The sequence below is a fragment of the Oryza brachyantha genome, chromosome 8, assembly GCF_000231095.2.
Source record: "Oryza brachyantha chromosome 8, ObraRS2, whole genome shotgun sequence".
NCBI classification, from domain to species: Eukaryota; Viridiplantae; Streptophyta; class Magnoliopsida; order Poales; family Poaceae; genus Oryza; species Oryza brachyantha.
Genome location: NC_023170.2, coordinates 566914 through 588714, shown reverse-complemented (window position 1 = coordinate 588714; position 21801 = coordinate 566914). Strand labels below are relative to the sequence as shown.

General features: G+C 42.1%; 3 protein-coding genes across 3 annotated transcripts; all 3 read left to right on the top strand.

The window, feature by feature from the left end:
• The first annotated feature begins 819 nt into the window (after nt 1-819).
• LOC102715874 lies at nt 820-11232 on the top strand. The gene is made up of 11 exons (XM_006658989.3): nt 820-1989; nt 2460-2744; nt 2843-3160; nt 3688-3915; nt 4265-4365; nt 4483-4570; nt 5002-5454; nt 5915-6114; nt 8050-9889; nt 10144-10232; nt 10357-11232. The coding sequence occupies exons 1-9, from the start codon at nt 1438-1440 to the stop codon at nt 9806-9808; spliced, it is 3984 nt and encodes a 1327-aa protein (XP_006659052.2). The 5' UTR covers nt 820-1437; the 3' UTR covers nt 9809-9889; nt 10144-10232; nt 10357-11232.
• Nucleotides 11233-13123: 1891 nt separating this feature from the next.
• Nucleotides 13124-14708, top strand: LOC102715601 (uncharacterized acetyltransferase At3g50280-like). The gene has a single exon (XM_006658988.3). The coding sequence runs from the start codon at nt 13165-13167 to the stop codon at nt 14542-14544; it is 1380 nt and encodes a 459-aa protein (XP_006659051.2). The 5' UTR covers nt 13124-13164; the 3' UTR covers nt 14545-14708.
• A 2154-nt stretch (nt 14709-16862) lies between these two features.
• Nucleotides 16863-18493, top strand: LOC102715687 (uncharacterized acetyltransferase At3g50280-like). Its single transcript, XM_006659690.3, has one exon. The coding sequence runs from the start codon at nt 16914-16916 to the stop codon at nt 18315-18317; it is 1404 nt and encodes a 467-aa protein (XP_006659753.2). The 5' UTR covers nt 16863-16913; the 3' UTR covers nt 18318-18493.
• Nucleotides 18494-21801: the final 3308 nt, after the last annotated feature.

Below are 21801 nucleotides of genomic sequence, written 5' to 3'. Positions count from 1 at the left end.
GTTTAACCTCAGACAAACTAAAAACAACTCATATAACATGAATCAGATGAGCACCTCCTCCTCCTCCTCCTCCTAATAATAATAATAATAATAATAATAATAATAATAATAATAATAATAATAATAATAATAATAATAATAATAATAACAACAACAATAATAATAATAATAATAATAATTATTATTATTATTATTATTTAAAGAATGGTTTTAATGCTCATAGCAATTTAATGCATAAATAGGAAATTAAGAACAAAGATACCAATATACTTCCAATTTGGAGTCCAACTTTTGTTTCTCTTGCTGTAGCTAGCTTGTTAATCTTTTCTTCCTACATGCTACTATAATAGTTATCGTCCATAACCATGCTAGCATAACTTTGACCAGCTCCTCTTCAAGTCAGGATCTTCTTAGGCGCTAAGACTTTGACAAATCACAAGAAATCAAAGCTTTTTATCTAAGCAACTGATCTGAAAGAACATTCTGGCTCCGTTAAATCCAATTATGAAATTTAGATTTTTTATAGGCACGCTTCTCAAACTCTCAAATAATATATTTCGTGTAAAAGAATTCTATATAAAAAATTTCTTATCCGACTTTTCTAAAATAACATGTTTACTTTATATATTTAATTCAGTCATATACACTGTCAAATAACTGTCATGAAAAATAAGATAATCAATCCATCTCAATCCCAAATAAATCCAAATTCTAAAAATTTAACGGTCAAGTTCAAACCTGAAGCCGGCTAATCTGTGATAGCAAGTGTTTGTCCAGTACTCTACTGCCCTAAGTATTAATTAACTTCTCTCTCTCTCTCTGACCACTACTCTTTCTCTCTCCTGTTTTTTTTTCACCAACCATCGTAATTGCTGACTTTGAGAGAGAAAATTAAGAAGAGAAAAAAACAAGAAAGGAGACAGAAGAAGAAGGAAACAGAGCGAGAGTACTTGCCAGAAACCAAACCCCAGAAAAAAAAAAAAGCCAAGAAAAGGGCATCACTGTGCGAGGAGAGGAGGGGGGAAGAGATCTCCTGCTGCGTGGCGACGCCTCGCGATTTCCGGCGGCAAGGTTCGATTTTGATCCCTTCCCCGGGCTCCCCCCACCCCCGATTTGCCCCGCCCGCGCGGCGGCCTGGCGCGCTGGAGGAAAGATCCCGATTTTAACAGTGGCAGTTCGTGGCCTGTGGTCTGGTTTGGGCGACGACTCCTGATTCGGTGGTTGCTGGAGTGGAGGGAGTCTCGAGTGCAGTGTTCTGATTCGGATCTGGTCGGGTGTTTTGGTTTTCCTTCCCGCACTCCAATTCGGGCGAGCAATGAGGGTTCTTGACGCGTGACCTGATGCGGGAGGCGTATTGGGAGAAGATTTCTTGAAGTTTTTGTTTCTTTGTGTTTTTTTGGTTTTGGGGGTTTCTTGCCCGGATCGCCTACCCGTCCTATGGGCTGTGTCAGTTCCAAGCAATTCCATGGCGAGGACCAGCGTGGCGGCGAGGGGAAGCCCCGGCGGCGCCCGTCAAGCAACTCCCTGAGGCGTCTTGTTAGTTACAACTCCAGCAAGAGGCATGAGCACTTTGAGGAGGAGGAGGAAGAAGGTGTGGTTGTGTCGGCCACGTCCTCCACTGCCGGACATCGTGTAGGGAATGATCCAAGCACGGCGAGGCTTATTCGGAAGCCCCCCGCGCCGGTGGTTGAGGCTGTTGCTGCATTGCCGGATGAGGCAGCTAATGTAGCGGTTGGTGTGGTTGATGCGGAGAGGCCAGTTGCTGCAACTGCAAATTGGAGGCGTCCTCCGAACGGCGTGGCTGAGCAAGAGCCGCCTAGGGGTGGTGGTACCAGGAGTGAGGCAAAGCCAAGGATTATAGAAGTGCCCAATGGAGTGCAGGGGGAGCATATGGCGGCTGGCTGGCCAAGGTGGCTCACAGAGGTCGCAGCAGAGGCAGTCCGTGGGTGGCAACCTCGGAAGACGGAGTCTTTCGAGAAGTTGGACAAGGTTCATATCTCTGTGCTGACCCTTTATTTTGTAACAGATTTACTATGTTGTTTCATATTGGTAGGACCTTGATTTGCCATGTGTATTGTGGTTCATGCTTTGGTTGGGTACTTGGGTATCACTTGCTTTGGAATTGCTTGAGTTTACCAATGTCATGACTGTCATGTTTGATAAGTACAAATGCTTGAGTTTGCCAATGGCATAGGACAACAATTTAGTTTAAACTAGAAGTGCTTGAGTTTATGAATGGCATATGACTGTCATGTTCGTTAACTAAACATGTCTCTAGGACAACAGTTTTGGAAATGTGATTCTTGAGGGTGTAGTCACTGTATCGTAGGATTGCTGTACTTTGGATGACAAACATTCTACTTCTGTGAAGACATTTGATTGATGAAATTCAAATTACAATTGAGCTACTGATTCTATGCAACTACACATTTTCTCATCCTCACTTTTAAATATTTCAGATAGGGCAAGGTACATACAGTAGTGTTTACAAAGCACGTGATCTTGAGAGCGGAAAAATTGTGGCGCTTAAGAAAGTTCGGTTTGCCAACATGGATCCTGAGAGCGTGCGGTTCATGGCAAGGGAAATTCATATCTTAAGAAGACTTGATCACCCAAATGTTATTAAGCTTGAAGGTTTGGTGACGTCGCGCATGTCTAGTAGCTTGTATCTTGTATTTGAATACATGGAGCATGATCTAGCAGGACTTGCAGCTACACCTGGCATAAAGTTTACAGAGCCTCAGGTTTTCCCTCTGGACATGTTATTTGGTCTTCCATTTGAAAGGTTTTAATTGGGTTGTCACTTTTCGTGTTACACTCACTTTGGAATTGTCCATTTTAGGTCAAGTGTTACATGCAACAACTACTCTCTGGACTTGAACACTGTCATAAACGTGGTGTTTTGCATCGGGATATAAAGGGTGCAAATCTCCTCCTTGACAACAATGGTGTTCTCAAAATAGCAGACTTTGGTCTAGCTACATTCTTTAATCCGAACCAAAAACAACATTTGACAAGTCGTGTGGTAACATTGTGGTACCGACCTCCTGAACTATTGCTGGGTGCTACTAACTATGGTGCTGCTGTTGATCTCTGGAGTGCTGGTTGCATTCTTGCAGAACTGCTGTCTGGGAAGCCTATCATGCCAGGGCGAACTGAGGTATTGTTTACCTATCCATAATCTGGTCAAATTTGCAACCTAAAACCAACATAGTATTGTCTACTGAAAGAATTCTGATTTGGCCTTACATAAATTATATCAGTACGTGCCATTTCTTGTATTTCACTTCTGGCCAAACCTGCATTAGGCTGGACTAAAATAATGAAGCTGCTGAAAGCGGATGCAGCTTTGCTGAATAAATAATACTTGACACTATGAACCCTGCATTTTGAGATCTTTTAACCAGTTATTATGTACTAGTGATAAAATCTATCAATTTTTACAACCGGATTTACAATTATAATTTATAAATCACTAAAATTGTTAGCTCAAGTCTCAGTGATAAATAATCATTGCATATTACCAGATCTATTTTTACATGGACAAATACCATTAAAAGTTAGCAATATTCCATATTAAAATTTCTACTTTATTGTTGAATGATCATATACTACTCATATTGTTTATAATGTTTAATAGCCTATATGAGTTTCCAATGTTTATTTTTGTTGTCCAAATTCTTTCAGGTGGAACAGTTGCACAAAATATTTAAGCTTTGTGGTTCACCATCAGAGGATTTCTGGGCTAATTTGAAGTTGTCACGGGCTACAATATTCAAGCCACAACATCCTTATCGTCGATGTGTGAATGATGTATATAAGGATTTCCCTCCTCCGGCTTTAGCACTATTGGATTGTTTACTTGCTGTAGAACCTCAGAATAGGGGTACTGCTGCTTTGGCCCTTGAAAGCGAAGTAAGTTCTGGCCCCAAAATTTGTTTATTTGCATGTTTGATGTATTGCATGTGCCCTGCTCTAAGGAGAATCCATGGTCTCTCAAACATGTGGTAACACACATTTTGTTAAATTTTCATTGTCAGAGTCTTAAGTATGATCTCTTCTCATATGTTGTTTGTGAATGTCATGAGATTATTTTAGAGAAGTAAATCACATCTTTTAGGTGATATGAAGAGACAACATTTTGTGTTTTTCATTTTCACTTAATGGCAATTCATGAGAGATTTGGCTGTTCCAGTATAATCTTAAACTAGCCTTTCTATTGTGATGCACTAATATTAATATAACCTTCTACCGTGTACTGTAGTTCTTCACAACGAAGCCTTATGCTTGTGATCCATCAAGTCTACCTAAATATCCTCCAAGCAAGGAATATGACGCTAAGCTTCGAGATGAGGAGGCTAGAAGGTAATTCCATGTGGAGAACTAAAGATAGAGATACATTTTGACCAGATGGAATATATGGTATCTATCTTCTTTGCTGGCGATTTCTTCATTTGACTTAAGTTTGTGTTCTGCCCACAGGCAAAGAGCAGCAGCAGTTAAAGGACATGAATCTGAAGCTGGACGTAGAAAGCAACTTCCAGCACCAAATGGCAACAACGAATTGCCGGTAATCTAAAATTTATATGTAAATTATAGAGTTCTCTTACTATTAGATGATAATTGCTATGCTTAAGAATCTCCAGAGTTGAGGGTTTTCCGATGCACTAGCACTATTGAGCTTCCAAAGTATTTGTAATCCCTCCAAACTTTGGTAACTTGTGGGAAACAACCCCATTCAAATACTATATGCTTGGTCCTAGCAGTTACAATGTATTCATTTAATACAGGAATATAGGATTTATCATAGTTAGTACTTGGTAGGAGTCTTGCAGAACTAATTTCTGATGAATTGTAATCGCTACTTGGTCTGTTTGGAAGTTAACCAGTACAGTACTTGCAGTTTAAACATTGAACTTAATCACGTAGTTGACATCACATGATTTTTAAATATAAACTCTGTTCTTCTTACTCAATGACTGATGTTCCATCTCTTCGCAGCAACGACGGGTTCAGCTTAATCCAAAAAGCAGCAGCAGTAAGTTTATTCCCAAGGAGGATGCTGTCACTGGCTTCCCAATTGATCCCCCAGGAAGATCTGGGGACAATGTTTACCCTCAGCGTGTGCCTCTGATGCATGCTGGTCGTTCATCCTCTACTCTGGGCCGATCAAGTGGCACTGATCAGAATGCTCAGAGATTTTACACATCTCAATTTGCTGCTGCTGATATGTCTACTGCAACTGGTGGGCAACGAGGCAATGCCACTAAGGTGTCCAACCTTGGGGACAGTGCCAGGAGACAGTATTTGAGAGAGCACCGATCCAGTTCAAGATATAGTCAACTTACTGCTGCTGAACTGTCTGACAGACCTGAATGGACACACCAACTCCAAGAAAGACCATCATCTTCCCACCGCAAAGATGATGGGGCGGCAAACAAGGAACCTACTGTGGTAAGTTATTTAATTATTCTATACATCCATTAGGAGAATGACTTATAGTATTCAAGCACTTGAAAGCTATGATAAATGTTGGGAAATTTATCCTTAAACATCTTTGGAAATTATGACCAATGAACATGAGAGGTTTTTTTTTTATCGGTAATGTAGAATACATGTTCCTAAATCTATTCACGAAATGACCCTTTGTTAGTCCTTAGGAATGTCACAAAATAGCCTGTGCCCTGGCCATGGGTGCACTGTTTTTTTTCCCTCTTCCTGATATTCTGAGACATTTTCATTGTCAAGGTCAACGATCTATTTCTTAAATGAAAGAGTTAAGGGCCTCTTTGGTTTGGAGGAATTTTGCAGGAATTTTGGAGGAATTGAACTGTTTTCTCTGAAATTCCTGTGATCCGAAGAAGCCCTAAGAGTTTTGGTCATATGCTAAGAAATGCACCCTCGGTCTGTGCAGGTGAATGGCGCTAAGAAGAGCAGGATCCACTACTCAGGACCGTTAATGCCTCCTGGAGTTAACATGGAAGAAATCCTTAGAGAGCATGAGCGGCAAATCCAACAAGCTGTAAGAAGGGCCCGGCTCGACATGGGGAAGGGCAAGAACCATGTCGAGAGAGACCAGTCTGAATCGCTGCTGTACACTTCCCAGAATGGCAGGCCATAGCGCTGCGAAGCTCAGGATCACGGTTCAACGTGTTGTCGATCCCCATTTCAACCATCAAAAACCATAGAAAGTAGTGCCCTCAAGCGGAGAGGTTTATTTCTGCTAGATGTTCCACAGATTGCAGTGGGTTTGGTTTTTACCAGCAAAAGGAAACCTGTTCTTGTAGAGATTCACCGTCTGTCCAAGCTTTAGCATAGGCCGTCCAAAATACTTGCTGAAGATTTGGTTGTCCACAGCCACCAATTGTATATCTCGAGAGAGTATCCTCCCTTGAAATTGATTCTTACACCTTGTTTTTTGGCAGATGACAAGAGAAATATAATGGAAGTACAGATCATTGGTGCCCTCTGGTGTTACCGTGCATCTCCTGCTGTTGTTTCAGTGCTTCTGTTTGTTCAATTCTTCTGTTTTTCAGATGATTGTTCTAAACGGTGAAGTTGATAATATACCACCTAATTCACCTGCATTTAATCATTTTTTTTAGATATAGTTTATCGTAAGAATACTCTCACTGTTTTCTCTGGAGGCAGCAGAGGGCTCATATGTCAGTCTTTCCCACCAGCTAGAGAAAAATAACAGAAATAATTATATAATAGAGCAATTAAGAAATGATATATGAATGATGGTAATAACAGGTTAATGATATTTTTCTTTAATGAGAATTCTATTGCAATGCATGGGCAATATGTCAGTATTACCATATTTCTATTTATTAATTTTATTCTTGGATCAATATAAGCAACTCCTGCTTTACTGGAAGGCCTGACAGTACAAGCAGTTTATAGCCAATTTTTTTGTCCAATCTCCAATAGAAGTAGCCAAACCGAAACTTCTGGTGATAACAGAAACCTGGGAAATTTGAGTAAACCCAAAGACAGAATGAACCATAATACTAGTGTTCAACTTCATGTGCATTAGTAAAAGGACTACCTTTGCAATTACTCAATTTTGACATAAAATCAAATTATTAGCCAGTTTCTTAGAAAAAACCATCAAATTCTGGCAAAGCAAGCTAACATTTCTGTTAAATATGCGCAGTTATCTTTTTGTGATCACTTCAAACCGTGAAACATAAACCATGTGAATAGACTGATTATAAAATGGACGAATAGAGAAAAAATAAATTATTATAGGAACAACTGATTATAAAATACAGAAAAAGCCATGTGAATAGAAACACAAAAATCAGACTAGAAACATAAACTCGAAGGGACTTTTCTCTATAATCTACATGCATTGATTCGTTTTCTATGAATTTAATAAAAATTAGGGAACTCCGATCCTTAATTGCAATAGGTCCTATAGAAAATGTTTTTATATAATTTAAATCCTACAAAATTTTCTACACATTCTAAAAGGACCGTAATAGTCTAACACCTCTATCTTTTCTCTTTTACTACTTACAATTTTTTTTCTTAAATTTTAAGTTATTTTACCGTATTTTATTTTCTATTCTTAGCTATTTAGATCATAAAAAAAATATATATAATTTTTATTTATAAATTAATTTTTTAATAATTTTTTTACAAATATGTCATCCCCTAGCTGAAGAAAAGGAAGAACGGCTCCAAACAAACCCCAGCAATCGCAATTGCAATTGCTGTTGGCGCCCTCCAAACCCACCGCCGGGAAGCGCCCGCCTCCGCCGCCGCGCCGGTGTGATGCGACGGCGACGGCGGCGGCCGTTTGATGCGCCCACCTCCCTCCGCCTCGCTCCCCGGCAAGCACCACCTCCTCCGCATCCGCCGCTGCCTCCCACCCGCTTGGCGGAATGCCTCGCGGCCCGCGCCGCCGCCGCCGCACCCGGCCTCCTCCCTCTCGGGCCTCCTCTACGCCTGCGCCGCCCGCCGCGCCCGTCGCCCCGGCGAGCAGGCCCACGCGCGCGCCGTCACGCTCGGCCTGGCCGCCCACCCTTCCGTGCTCCCCAGGCTCGCCTCCTTCTACCTGGCCCTCCGCGACATCCCCGCCGCGCGGGCCGCCGTCGAGCAGGCGGCCGGGAAGGCGCGGGCGTTCCCCTGGAACCTGCTTGTATGGGGCTATGCCGGCCGTGGGATGTGGGAGGACGTGATCCTCGCTTACGACAAGATGGTGGCCTTGGGTGTGACCGCCGACCGGTTCACCTACCCGTCGGTTCTCCGAGCTTGCGGCGAGCTCCGGGAGGTCACCATTGGCAGGAAGATTGAGCAGCGTATTCAGAGGAGAAGATACGGTCTGGACATGTTTGTCTGGAATGCGTTGGTGGGCATGTATGCCAAGTGTGGGGAGCTGGAAGACGCCCGGAGGGTGTTCGACGGAATGCCTATGAGAGATGTTGTTAGCTGGAATACAATGGTGTCCACGTATGCATTGACGGGGAAGTGGAGTAAGGCATTTGAGCTTCTAAAGCAGGTTCCTGGGGCAAATATTGTCACATGGAATGCGGTTGCAGCAGGGAATTTGAAGGCAGGGAACTACGATGAAGTGATTAGGTTGGTTTCCCAGGTGAGAAGATGTCATGGGACAGGGGTGGATTCTGTGACCATTGTGATTGGGCTCAAGGCATGTGGTAGGAACAGGTATCTGAGGGCTGGCAGGGAGTTGCATGGGGTGGCTGTTCGTCTATGCTTTGATAGCCTTGAGTGCGTGGTCAGTTCGTTGATAACTATGTACTCAAGATGCAGGATGATGAGCTCTGCCTGCCTTATGTTTAGAGCGTGCTCAATTCGGAGCATCACAATCTGGAACGCGCTACTTGCAGGCTTTTCTTTCATGGACCTGACCGAGGAAGCTTATTTGCTTTTCAGAGAGATGATTGGTTTCGGTGTCTATCCGAATGATGTTACCGTCTTAACTGTGCTTTCCCTTGGTGCAAGATTTGGACACCTCTGTCATGGAAGGGTGCTGCACTGCTACATCCTTAAGCATGAACTAGATGGCTCTAAACTATTGGAAAACTCACTTGTTGACATGTACTCGAAATGTAGAGAAATGGCGGTTGCACAGAGAGTGTTTGAACTAATGCAATTTCGAGACAAGCATGCCTATACATCACTGGTTTTGGGTTATGGATTGCAAAGAGAGGGACATGTATCATTGAAGCTCTTCAATGAAATGATTGAGAACAATATAGAGCCAGACCATGTTACTATGGTTGCAATTTTATCAGCATGTAGCCACTCTGGGCTGGTAACTCAAGGACAACTACTATTTGCCAAGATGGCTTCTATATTTGGTATTGCACCACGAGTGGAGCATTTTTCTTGCATGGTTGATTTGTACTGCCGTGAAGGTTTGCTGAAGATCGCTCAGGAGATAATTGACAAGATGCCATTCCAACCAACTGCTGCAATGTTAGCAACTCTTATTGAGGCTTGCCGAATCCATGGTAATTTAGGAATTGGGGATTGGGCTGCAAAGAAGCTGCTCACAATGAGGACAGACAACCCTGGTCATTACAGATTGATTGCAAACATGTATATAGCCGCAAAATGCTGGCCAGAACTAGCTAAAGTGAGGTCATTAATGAGCACCATGGAGTTAAATATGATTCCAAGCCATTCTTTGCTAGAGTCAGATTATGACATGTCTCCAGTTGAGCGAGATGATTTCCTGAATCAGGTTGCACATGGTTTGTCATATGACCACCTAACGGATACTGATTCCTCTAGTAGCGAGGAAGTGAAGTGCAGTGAGGCTTTTGGTGGATAATAAAAGAGAAAGAATGCAATAGGTTATTTTTGGACTATCTTCTATGTTAAGGCCATGGAACTTGCTAGATGGTTTCAGGAGGTAATTGGATTTCTGATATTTATTGGCTAGTCACTGATGTTTTATACATTTTATTTACAAATTTGTATTGGTACTACGTTGTTATGCTAACTTATAGATGTGTTAAATTTTAGCTGTAACTTAGTGTTATAGTTTACCAAGCTGGAGTGCCCCCTAGAAAGTAGGCAAGTAGCAGTTTATCTGTGGTTTGTAAATTGTACGTTAGGTGCCTAGTTCAACTTTTATTGATGTCTTCCTGTGGTATTCTGGCTCAGCCAGGAGGATGTGGAAGAACTCAAAGAACAAGATAGCCGAGGACATTTGGTCTGTTTTGCGAAGAAGTTGAGGCAGTTGAAGAGAACTGGTAAGCCTAATATTCCTGGTCTTTTCATGAGACCGAACGATCGTAGCAGCTAATTATTCCAGTTGGCCGATTTCAAATAATATTGGGCTCTGATGCAACTGCAATCCATTTGCTTGCTTGACAGCTCTTCCATCGCACAAGAACCGCATTGCTTAAATTGTCAGAATCCAGATACCATCTCAAACACAAGTTGCCGTGGCGGAGGTGAAGGATGGAGCGTCGCCTCCAAGCACCATGTCCTTGGTCCAGACGCTGTTCCGGTCTGCAGCATCATACGTGATGGGAAACGGTATGGATACGATGTTTTGGAAGGCTCCTTGGGTGCCGAAAGGCAGCATTGCGGTATCATATCCAACATTATCAAGCTACCTGAAATGATCGACGCTGGCAGTGGCGAAATCGATCGCCAATGGGTCCGGGACTTCCAGGGGAGCCTGTGGAGCAGCGCAATCGCTGAGTATTTCCAGCTGTAGAACTCAATTCAACACTTTGAGATGCAGCCCGGCACGGAAGATACAATCTGCTGGAAACTGACGGGAGAAGAAAGCTAGCTACTACATCCGTTCCAAGATATAGAAAACTACTTCTAGATATGATATATTCTAGAGCTATGAATCATAGTAGTAACCCAAAATCTGGAATAGTTGTCAACCTCGTTAGCCTACAACCAATTCTTCATGCGCTTTAAGTGTAATCCATTTGTCACATGACGGAGACATAGTCAACCTAGCCATGTAGGCACTGAGTCAGCCAAAACCGCCAACAAAACCTCCAAGGGACCTCTTTGCACCGGTTTTGACAGTTTAGGACCTGTTGTATCTGATTTTACGGTCTAAGGATAAAAATAGACTGAACGATAAGTTGAGATACCTCAAGTGGATTTATGGATTTATTCCATTACGAAACTTAGGTAATGATTGGTGGCCAAGTAAGAAATTTACTCTACTTTTTAACAAGTTTTTCATTTTGCAAGAGTTAATAAAGTTTTGCTGTCAGCTTGTCACCGAATATGTTCATGATGTTCATAGCCCGAAAAAAATGTGTGTGTGTATATATATATATATATATATATATATATATATATATATATATATATATATATATATATAATATTATCTGTTTTTCGTGAACAGATATATATTTCCATCAAGCAATCATGTTTGTTGATCATAAATGACAATCATGCATGTAGTGCCAAACCTTATCGCATAAAGCGTCACAGTACTAAAGGCTGCATTAACATTATATATAAACATCCTCTAATATCAATTAGTATCCATAATCATGTTGCAACACTAGTACAGTTACAGTACTCGCCGGTACCGCTGATGGTGCCGCTTAATCACCAGACTGACGGTATTGCTTTCTTTTTTCTGTTTTCTTTTTCACGTTGATTTTTGCATTACTATCTTCTATCTGGCTGTTTGTGTTCAATATACATAATATTTTTTTAGTCATCAATTATTTTTCGCTAGTACGTTATTTAGAGTATTTTTCGCGTTAGGTCAACCGATGGACCCTTAATTGTTTTAGCGAGTCTGTTGATAAGAATACACATAGGCTATGGACCTGTTTGGAGTTTCTTTTAGCTACTGCTTCTACTAGAAGCTAGAAGCTGTCCTGCTTCTACTAGAAGCTAGAAGCTGTCCTAAACGGTCTACAGCTTCTAAGAATCTATAATTATAGATTCTATAAAATCTGTAAAATGAACAAAAATCCAAAAGTTGGAGAAGCTAAGTTTATAAGCTTTTTTAAATTCTCAGAAGTTAACTACCAATCAGTTGTTTCTTATAATCTAAATATACTCTAAATATGCCCTATATATGCCTATACGTATGTAGCCTTCCCACCTGGCTTGAATAAGGAGAAGAAGGATCCGAACTCTACCACTTGACTTTTACTAGTTTTGCGGCGGCTAAGGAAAGACGACTGCATTTCTCAGCACGTTGTGGGGTGATCTTAAAAAAAAAACCTTTTTTTTCGCCCTAGATAGGACGAATACAAATAGAAGTATCCTATCCCCATCTCAAATAAGAATTAATGTATCTGTTCAGTAACGTTACTAGGTACTCCTCCTGAGTTTTTACGTTTAACTTTTATACATATGTATGACCATTTGTTTTGTTTAATTTTTTATATATAGGAAAATATATTAGCCATGGTAAATGTTTCTGTAATAATAACATAAATCATAATAAAATAAATAATAATTATATAAGTTTTATGCATAATATAAATGATCAAATATAACTATAAACGTCAATGAATAACGTCAAACATAATAAAAAAATTCAAAGGAAGTATCAACTATTGGGATTTGGGAAAAATACGGCTCAACTCTAAGTTCCTTTGCAACTTGTGGGATCTATATCCATTTTAGAGTCAGGATTAAAGCTGCCACCTCTGAATTGCAGCTGCAACTGATCTGTAAATTGTAACATGGGTAAGCTCTTCCTCAAAACTCCAATATATGAAAGCTGAGATCTTTCAACCTGAGATCCAGCAAACTATTAACGGTAGGTAGTCAGTGTGATGGTCCTCTTCGGACCACCTTGCAATTTATGAAAATAATGACAATTACTCTTCCAAGGACAATACTTGTTGTCAATGATATCGATCCATGCAGATGAGATGTACCTTTCGGATACTCTCTACGTTTTTTCAAAATACGTCGCTAACTTTTATACACATGTTTATCCATTCGTTCTATTAAAAAATCATTATTGTTTATTTGGTTGTGAATCGATTTGTTATTAATGTTAATTTATCACAACTTCAATTTTTACATATTTACACATAAATTTTAAAATAAGATAATTGTTCAAACATGTAAAAAAAATCAACAGTATCATATATTATAAAAATCAGTGAGATAACACCAGGGTTTGAGATAACAAGTTCACCGGCAGGCTGCTTGGAGATAGTAACCAAAATGGGAGGCGCCCGGGTGGTGTCACGGCGCATGATCCGGCCGGAGTTCACGGCCGGCTTGCACAACAGCGAGCTGCCGCCGCAGCCTGAGACGGTCCATCTGACGCCGTGGGATCTCCGCCTGCTCACCGTGGAGAACATCCAGAAGGGCATCCTCCTGCCGAGCCCACCCACCGGCGGCGAGCTTTTCGTCGAACACCTGGCGTCGTCGTTCGCCCGCGCCCTGGGACGTTTCTACCCTTTCGCCGGCCGCCTCGAGGTGGACGACGGAGCCTCGCCTGCGGACAGAATCTCTGTCTCGCTGTGCTGCAACCACGAGGGCGCTGAGTTCGTCCACGCCGCGGCGCCCGACGTCGCCGTCGCCGACATCTTCGCCTCGCTGTACATCCCGAGGGTGGTGTGGTCCTTCTTCCCGCTCAACGGCGTGGTCGCTGCACACGCTGCGACGGACTCCCTGCCGGTTCTAGCCGCGCAGGTCACCGAGCTGTCTGACGGCGTGTTCCTCGCCATGTCTGTCAACCACGTCGTCGGCGACGGCACCAATTTCTGGGAGTTCATGAATACATGGTCGGAGATCAGTCGAAGTGGCGGTGGCAAACCGGAGATATCGCCGTCTACATGGCCGCCTCTGGTGGTCAAGAGGTGGTTTCTGGACACCTGCACGGTGCCGATCTCGCTGCCGTTCGCCAAGCTCGAGCACATCATCGCGCGATGCGAGCACTCACCGTCACCGGTGCAAGAGTGCTTCTTTTCTTTCACCGCGGAGAGCATACGGAAGCTGAAGGCGAAGGCGAACGACGAGATGGGCGGCGCCGTCGCCATCTCCTCCCTCCAGTCCGTTGTGGCGCTCGTGTGGCGGTCGCTGTCGCGAGCCCGGGGCCTCGCGCTGCGCCAGGAGACGGCGTACGTGCTGGTGGTCGGGTGCAGGGGGCGCGTGGGCGGCATCTCGGCGGGGTACATGGGGAACGCCGTGGTGCCTGGCGCGGTGAGGCTGCCGGCCGGCGAGATCCTGGAGAAAGGGCTGGGGTGGACGGCGTGGCAGGTGAACAGGTACGTGGCGTCGTTCGACGAGGCGGCCATGAGGGAGGCGCTTGCGTCGTGGCCGCGGCAGCCGGACTTCTTCACCGTCGTGAGCCTGCTGGGCGGCGCCAACATCATCACGGGGAGCTCGCCGCGGTTCGACGTGTTCGGCAACGACTTCGGGTGGGGGAGGCCGGTGGCCGTGCGGAGCGGCGGCGCCAACAAGTTCGACGGGAAGGTGACGGTGTACGAGGGGCCGGACGGCGCCGGCAGCATGTCGCTGGAGGTTTGCCTGGCTCCGGCCGCGATGGTGAAGCTCCTCGCCGACGAGGAGTTCATGGCCGCGGTCACCACGCCGTGACGTGCACCCGTGCACGTACGTACGATGTATCCATTTGTCAGTAGAAAGATGATGCAATTCTTCAACAGCGAGAGCCGATAGATGCAGAAACATCACCGGCCAGCTGTCATTGCGTTTGTAACAAGGATTATGTCGTTCTCAAAATTAGAATGAATTTCGTATGAATTTGAAGGCCATGGAGTGATTAGCTTCTTCCCATGTATCACCAGTCGTCGCATCAAGCTGATCGTCCTAGACGTCGACGCCTTTCTCCGCCGGCCTCGTAGACTAGACGACGCCCTGGCCGCCGGGAAGGTCCGTACGGTCAAGGAGGAGTACGGACGGCTTGCTGTTCGACGCGCACCCTCGCGCATCAGTTTCAATTGATTATTCCTTATCAGCTTCATCAGCTTACCTTTCATCAGGCATCAGGCATCAAGTATTAGGCATCAGGTATCCGGCATCATGCATCAGCCATCAAGCACCTGGCATCTGGCATCAGACATCAAGCATCAGAAATCAAGCATCTGACATTTGGTTCCATCAGCATTCTCCATTATTTTCGCACACTGGCTATCGCAAAATCTTATTTCGGCAGTCTAAGTTTTAGTATGAAAACTGCACGATATGTTGTGATAATCACGATATATATTACGATTATCGTGACGTACCAACATTAATTTCTTCAGAATTTGTTTTTCCAAAATTTTTAACATTTTTGAATTTTCTTGATAGTTGTCGAACAAAACTGCGGCATATCGTTATCGTGCCCTGACGGCTTGGGCGATCATCACAACAAGTGAAACCTTAATCTGGACCGCATACTCTTCAGTCACCTAAAATGGGTTACTGATGCTAATGTTCCCAAGTCACAAGAGGCTCTCGAAACATAGCTTTTGTTCTTGTTTACTTTTGTTGCGATCCGGTTGAAGTCACTGCATACCGTATATGCTGATATATCATTGACAAATATACATCTCTGATCTGACAAACTTCTTATCATAACCAGAATCTTAATAATATTACCCACACACACAAGGAGGAAAAAGAGCATGTTATTCCTACCTAGATATGCTCATATATATTCATGGTTTGGTGTACCAGATGATATACTAATAAGAACTTATAGGAAGCACGCATTCAGTTCAGAAAAGAGCTCTGGACTGAAGCTCTTTCAGATAAGGAATGGAAACAAACTTGCTGCCTCTGCTTCAATTCACTCATATCCCCAAGCTTGATAATAACTAGACGGTTATGCAGGTACATACATATGATGCCTGTCAGTTCCAGTGATTCGCTGGTCCTTCACCTCCAAGAATGACAATTGATACCGCCCAGTGAAACCATCTCCAATTTGGAGTCTCTGCCAGTGAAACTCTCGAGAGTGGAAGTGTCTTATTTTCTGCATGTCATCTTTAGTTATAGATTTTTATGAAGATAGATTAATATTGCAAAAGTATATTTAACTCTGAATATACATATAATACTCAAAGTTTGATTTATTCTTTTACAACTTATATAAGTCAAATAAACTTACCTCCATCTTTCGCTTATGGTTATAAGCCAAAATTTAAATTAAAAACTTAACTTAAATTTAGGGGTTATTTCGAGGTATTACATGATCACTTAATATTTGATTTAAATATCTATTTATTTAATATAAAAGACAATGAATTTTTCTAAAACTAATAATAAATCTAGATTTTAAATTACATGTTATTTGAGAGTTGTATAGTTGCTTTGTTCTTTTGATATATACAAACGTCAACAAAATTTCATTCATTATAAGAAGACCAAAAGTTATATGTAATGCAACTCGTGTCTGTATAATGTGGTTTTTATTAAATTTAGTTTTGTTGAGTTTAAATTTTATGTTAATATTAGATAATATGAAAATTATCCTTGTAATGTGTGAACTTGATATTGTAGTAATTTTTAAAAAATATACTAATTTATTGTTGCAATGTTTCTGGAATTAGCATATAGTGTTGGTCATGCAAGGTCTGCAATCACTCTCCAAATTTGGAAACTTATAATTTATTAATTATACGACGTTATAATAGTTACTATTAAGGTTTGATACTATTTTGTTAGAGCTTGTTTAAATAATCAGATTAGCAAATGCTTAATAAAAAAATAAATTCAAATATTTGGTTTTATATAATTATATTTGAAAAAAATTATAATATCTCATTTACATTATTAAACTGAACCGCAGCTTTAGCTAACTTGATGAGGTCCCCCTCCATCAAATCATGCATCCGCCGTGGCCCATGATCAGGCAGGCCTAATATATAGCTCCTGCCTCTCTTGAGCACTCGGACTATTTCCAGTGATCGATCACTAGCTAGTTGGAGGCTTGGAGCTAGCTCGATCGCTACCACGAGCTCATGGTCATGGCGCCGACCCAGGTGGAAGTGGAAGGCGGCGGCGTTCGGGTCGTGTCACGCCGCCTCGTCCGGCCGGAGCCATGCGCGCCGCCGGAGCAAGCAGCTGAGACCATGCACCTCACGCCGTGGGATCTTAGGATGATGGCCGTGGAGTGCATCCAGAAGGGCGTTCTCCTGCCCAGGCCACCCGCCGGAGGTCAGCACCACGTCGAACACCTCGCCTCGTCGTTCGCCCGCGCCCTGGCTCGCTTCTACCCGCTGGCCGGACGCCTCGCCGTGGAAGAGATTGATGACGATGACGGCGGCGGCGGCGCGTCGCGTGAGTTGAGGAGCATCTCCATCTCGCTGTGCTGCAACGACAAGGGAGCTGAGTTCGTCCACGCGGTGGCGCCTGGCGTCACCGTCGCCGACATCACCGCCTCGGTTTACGTCCCCCGTGTCGTCTGGTCCTTCTTCCCGCTCAACGGCATGGTTGGCGCGGCCGCCGCCGTGGACTGTCGTCCGGTCCTGGCCGCGCAGGTCACTGAGCTCGCCGACGGCGTGTTCGTCGCCATGTCGCTCAGCCACGGCGTCGCCGACGGGGGAACGTTCTGGCACTTGTTCCGCACGTGGTCGGAGATGAGCCGAGGCTGCGAGCTGTCCACGCCATCGCCGGTGCTGGAGAGGTGGTTCGTGGACAGCTGCCCCGTGCCGATCCCTCTACCCTTCGCCACGCCGGAGGACATGATCCGGCAGGCCGAGTACCCGCCGGTGCAAGAATGCTTCTTCCATTTCACGGCGGAGAGCGTGAAGAAGCTGAAGGCGAAGGCGAACGACGAGATGGCCGGCGAGGCCACGGCCACGATCTCCTCGCTGCAGTCGCTTCTCGCCCACCTCTGGCGAGCCGTGTGCCGAGCCAGGCGCCTCTCGCCGGAGCAGGAGACACGCTACGCCCTCCCTGTCGGATGCCGAGCACGGGTGAAGGGCCTAGCGCAGGGCTACCTGGGCAACGCGGTGGCTCCCGTGGCCGCGAAGGCCGCCGCCGGCGAGGTCATGGACAAGGGGCTGGGCTGGACGGCGTGGCTGCTGAACCGCGCCGTGGCGTCGGTCGACGAGGCGAGCGTGAGGGGCACGCTGGCCGCGTGGCCGGAGAAGCCGAGCTTCCTGCGCATGGCGGATCTGCAGAAGCAAGCCGGCGGCGGGATGGGGACGTCGAACTCGCCGCGGTTCGACGTGTACGGCAACGACTTCGGGTGGGGGAGGCCGGTGGGCGTGCGGAGCGGAGGCGGGAACAAGCTCGACGGGAAGATGACGGTGTACGAGGGACGAGACGGCGGGGGGAGCATGGCGCTGGAGGTGTGCCTTGCACCGGAGGCGCTCGCGAGGCTCGTTGCCGACGAGGAGTTCATGGGCGCCCCGGCGTGACCGCGGTCGACCAACTTCGCTCCTTCATGGTGAATAATAAAGGGAAACAAATTTAAATTCTCGACAATATTCACTCGTCTATATATTGTGCATCATCTAAATATTTATAAAAAATAAAATAAAATAAAAGATAAATTAATACGAGATATATCACTCTAGATACTATAAGTTTTAATAAAAATAAAAAAATACGACTATCTATATAGATATGAATTGAATCTTTTGTTTTGTTATGACTGGTATAGGTCAGATTTAATTTATATGTTTGTATAATAATATATCTCATATTAATTCATCCTCTTAAATTTTTATAACTATTTAAATAACATGCAATAAACAAGAAACTTGAGGTCAAGAAATTAGAATCCACAAATAAAGTACTCATAAACGCGCGCACGTACATCTTGATATTATTGCACGTTTGAGTTCATGTTGATTAGTTACAATTTCAATGTTTGTGTTCGTCTAGCTAGTCAAGGCAAGAAAAATGCAAGAACATTTGACATATGAGATCACAATCTATATATGCTATTGAAACTGTTCCTAATTTTCCATGATCATCTGATCATTTTTCATGAGATTACAAATTATTACAATATATATGTTTCTACTTGTTGCTGATGGTATATCTAGATAAGTTGTTGGATAGGGCAGTGATCCTGGGCAGATTAATTACATGAGCTAAAAAAAAAACTTTCGAAATGCACCGAGTGTCTTGCTGACGATAGTCTATTATTCTGACAAACAAACTTGGACCAAGCGACCGTTGTCTTAATAAGTCTGATGTTGGACCTAGATAGTGCTATTTGGCCCATACAACATGTCCGGCCCATCCAAAGGCCCAATCCACAAATTAACTGCCGTGCTGCTGAAGCTCCTGTGCACGTAGTGCTGACCTGATGTAGAATTGCTTTTGCCCTGGATACTACCCCCTCCGTTTCCTAACGTAACGATAAAATATTTTAGATATGTCTATATTTATTTATTCATCGATGTATATTCACATAGATCTAAGTAAGGTAAAAATATTTTAAATTGTAAACGGATCTCTTCTAGAATATAATCATTTTAAAATAATACTAAATTTGATATTATAAACTTTCACTGTCAGTAATAATGATGTTAGACGAACTATCCTAATAGGAAACTCCTTTTGTTTAAAATAAATTATTTTTATAAATAGTATCGGTTAAAGTAACATCCGAAAGACTGTGCCAAGATCCAAGAATAAACATAGTATTTTGGAATGGAGCTTCCAAAAACAACAATTTATACGAATGAATCTAGCTATCATCCTCAAAATTTGACATAGATTTTGTGTTTATTGGTAGGGTAGAGAGCCAAACATATCCTATATCATGATGATATATTTACTTAAAACAACCACTCTTAGGACATATTCAATAGTAGAGTCCATTGTAGGCTCTATCTCCACCCACATCACCAACACGAGTTTATTTTATAATAATAAATAGAAAGGTAGAGTCATGTGTGGTTTCTACATCAATGCAATAAAATATTTTTTAGTACACTAGTTTTCTTTTTATACACCCTCATGCAAAAAAGTTTTTTTAAATAAATGCTAAGAGTCGACTCTAAACTGTTGCCATGCATGATAACAGCTTTTCTCTCTCCTTCACTCTCTTTTCTCCATGTCACTAAATTTACTTATGTGGCGATTGAGAGAGTCGGCTATTAAACATGTGTTTGTACGTGCCCTTATAGCCTTTACATACCTAAAATGCATAAACCTATGATCATTAGAAAAGGAAACAAACTAAAAATAACATGGCATATCAAGCTACAAATCACAAGTAATCTTCTTCCTAATCATCCACGAAAGCAATATTTGGACTACGATAAATATTTCTTTGAACAGTGCCATAAAATTAGAATGACACGATCCAGTTATTGAAAATCAGATCATGTGTTTTCACACTGGAGAGCAATTATTCAAACCCAAAAATATCTTCAACAAGAAAGAAAAAAAAATCGCCAATTCTAGGTATAATCAGCTAAAACTAGTTCTAGAAATTTAACCTCATAGTGCAAGGACGCAAGTTCTCTCTCCATTTTTAATATACAACGTATTTTATTTATTTGGTACAAAAGTTTGACGGTTAGGCCCCATATTCCTTTATTACAATATCTTTTTTCCTGGCACAAAATCAATATTATTTTATTCATATTCAAAAGACCTTTTTATAATTATATTTTGTATCACGCAAATAATATGTTAATAAAGTAATTTTTCATTAAACTTTTATCCTAACGAATAAAATATTCTATTTTTTAAAATGGATAGATTATTATATAGTTGATCCACTGGCTCGTGGAGCATGTGTCACTAATCAATTTCAACAACTATCAGTTTTAATACACTGTTGAGTAGTAATTGATCGTCCAGAAAGCACATGACATGTTTTTTAGACAAAAGGCCTAGGCCCAGCATTTTATTAAAGCCAGAACACAAGCACATGACAGCTCAGTCTACGGGAATAAAAATTATACGGTAATTTTACCATCCAACCTCGGGAAGTCGCGGAAGATCTATGCTACCTTATATTTTTTAAATTAACGTCGTTCACCTTTAAATTTATGATTGATCCTTGATTTTATTTAACTTTTGTAAATATATAAAATTATATAACATAATTAAAATTATTGTAGTAATAAATCAAATCATTACAAACAACCAATAACTATATAATTTCTTTTAAAAAACAAATGGCAAACGTATATAAATAAACAATGATGTCAACTAAAAAAAATCAAAGGGATTACTTAATACCACCTCATCATTTAACTTTCTCTTTTCCTTATAAGTTAAAATTCAATTTTTTTACTTTAATTTGAAGTTAACTTTAGAATTTTTATCATATTTATTTTTCAGTATTTGATTTTAGATATCTAAGAACATGTATATAAAAGTTTTATTTATAACTTGTTTTTTATTTACAAATATAATGTTTAGTTTTTTTAAAGTAAAAACCAAATGACGACTCCCTCCTCTTTCTGTCCCAGAATAATTGATCACTTTAAATCTATTCTAAAATAATAACCACTTTCGAGTATTGTTTCCCCACCTAGCACCTCTACCTTAGATTTTATCCTTAACTATCCTTTCAATTAATCTAAATATTTCGCACTGAAATTTAAATACCTTTAATAAATTTATATATGGTGAATTGAGGGTAAAGGACACGACCTGACGTGGATAACTCAAAAAATCCTCAATTTTTGGACGGGGACAGTACCGTACCGTCAACGTCAAGAACGAATGAGCTCGACGTTCTTTCGTGTCATACGACGTTCTCTCTAACTATGAAGATAACTTAATACTCCTTACGTATTTGTGTATTTTAATAAATGACATGGTTGATTTTAATAAATGATATTGTTGATTTTTTACACACCTGTGACTACCCGTCTTATTCGAAAATTTTATGCATATATAGATTCAATTACAACAAATAAATGATAA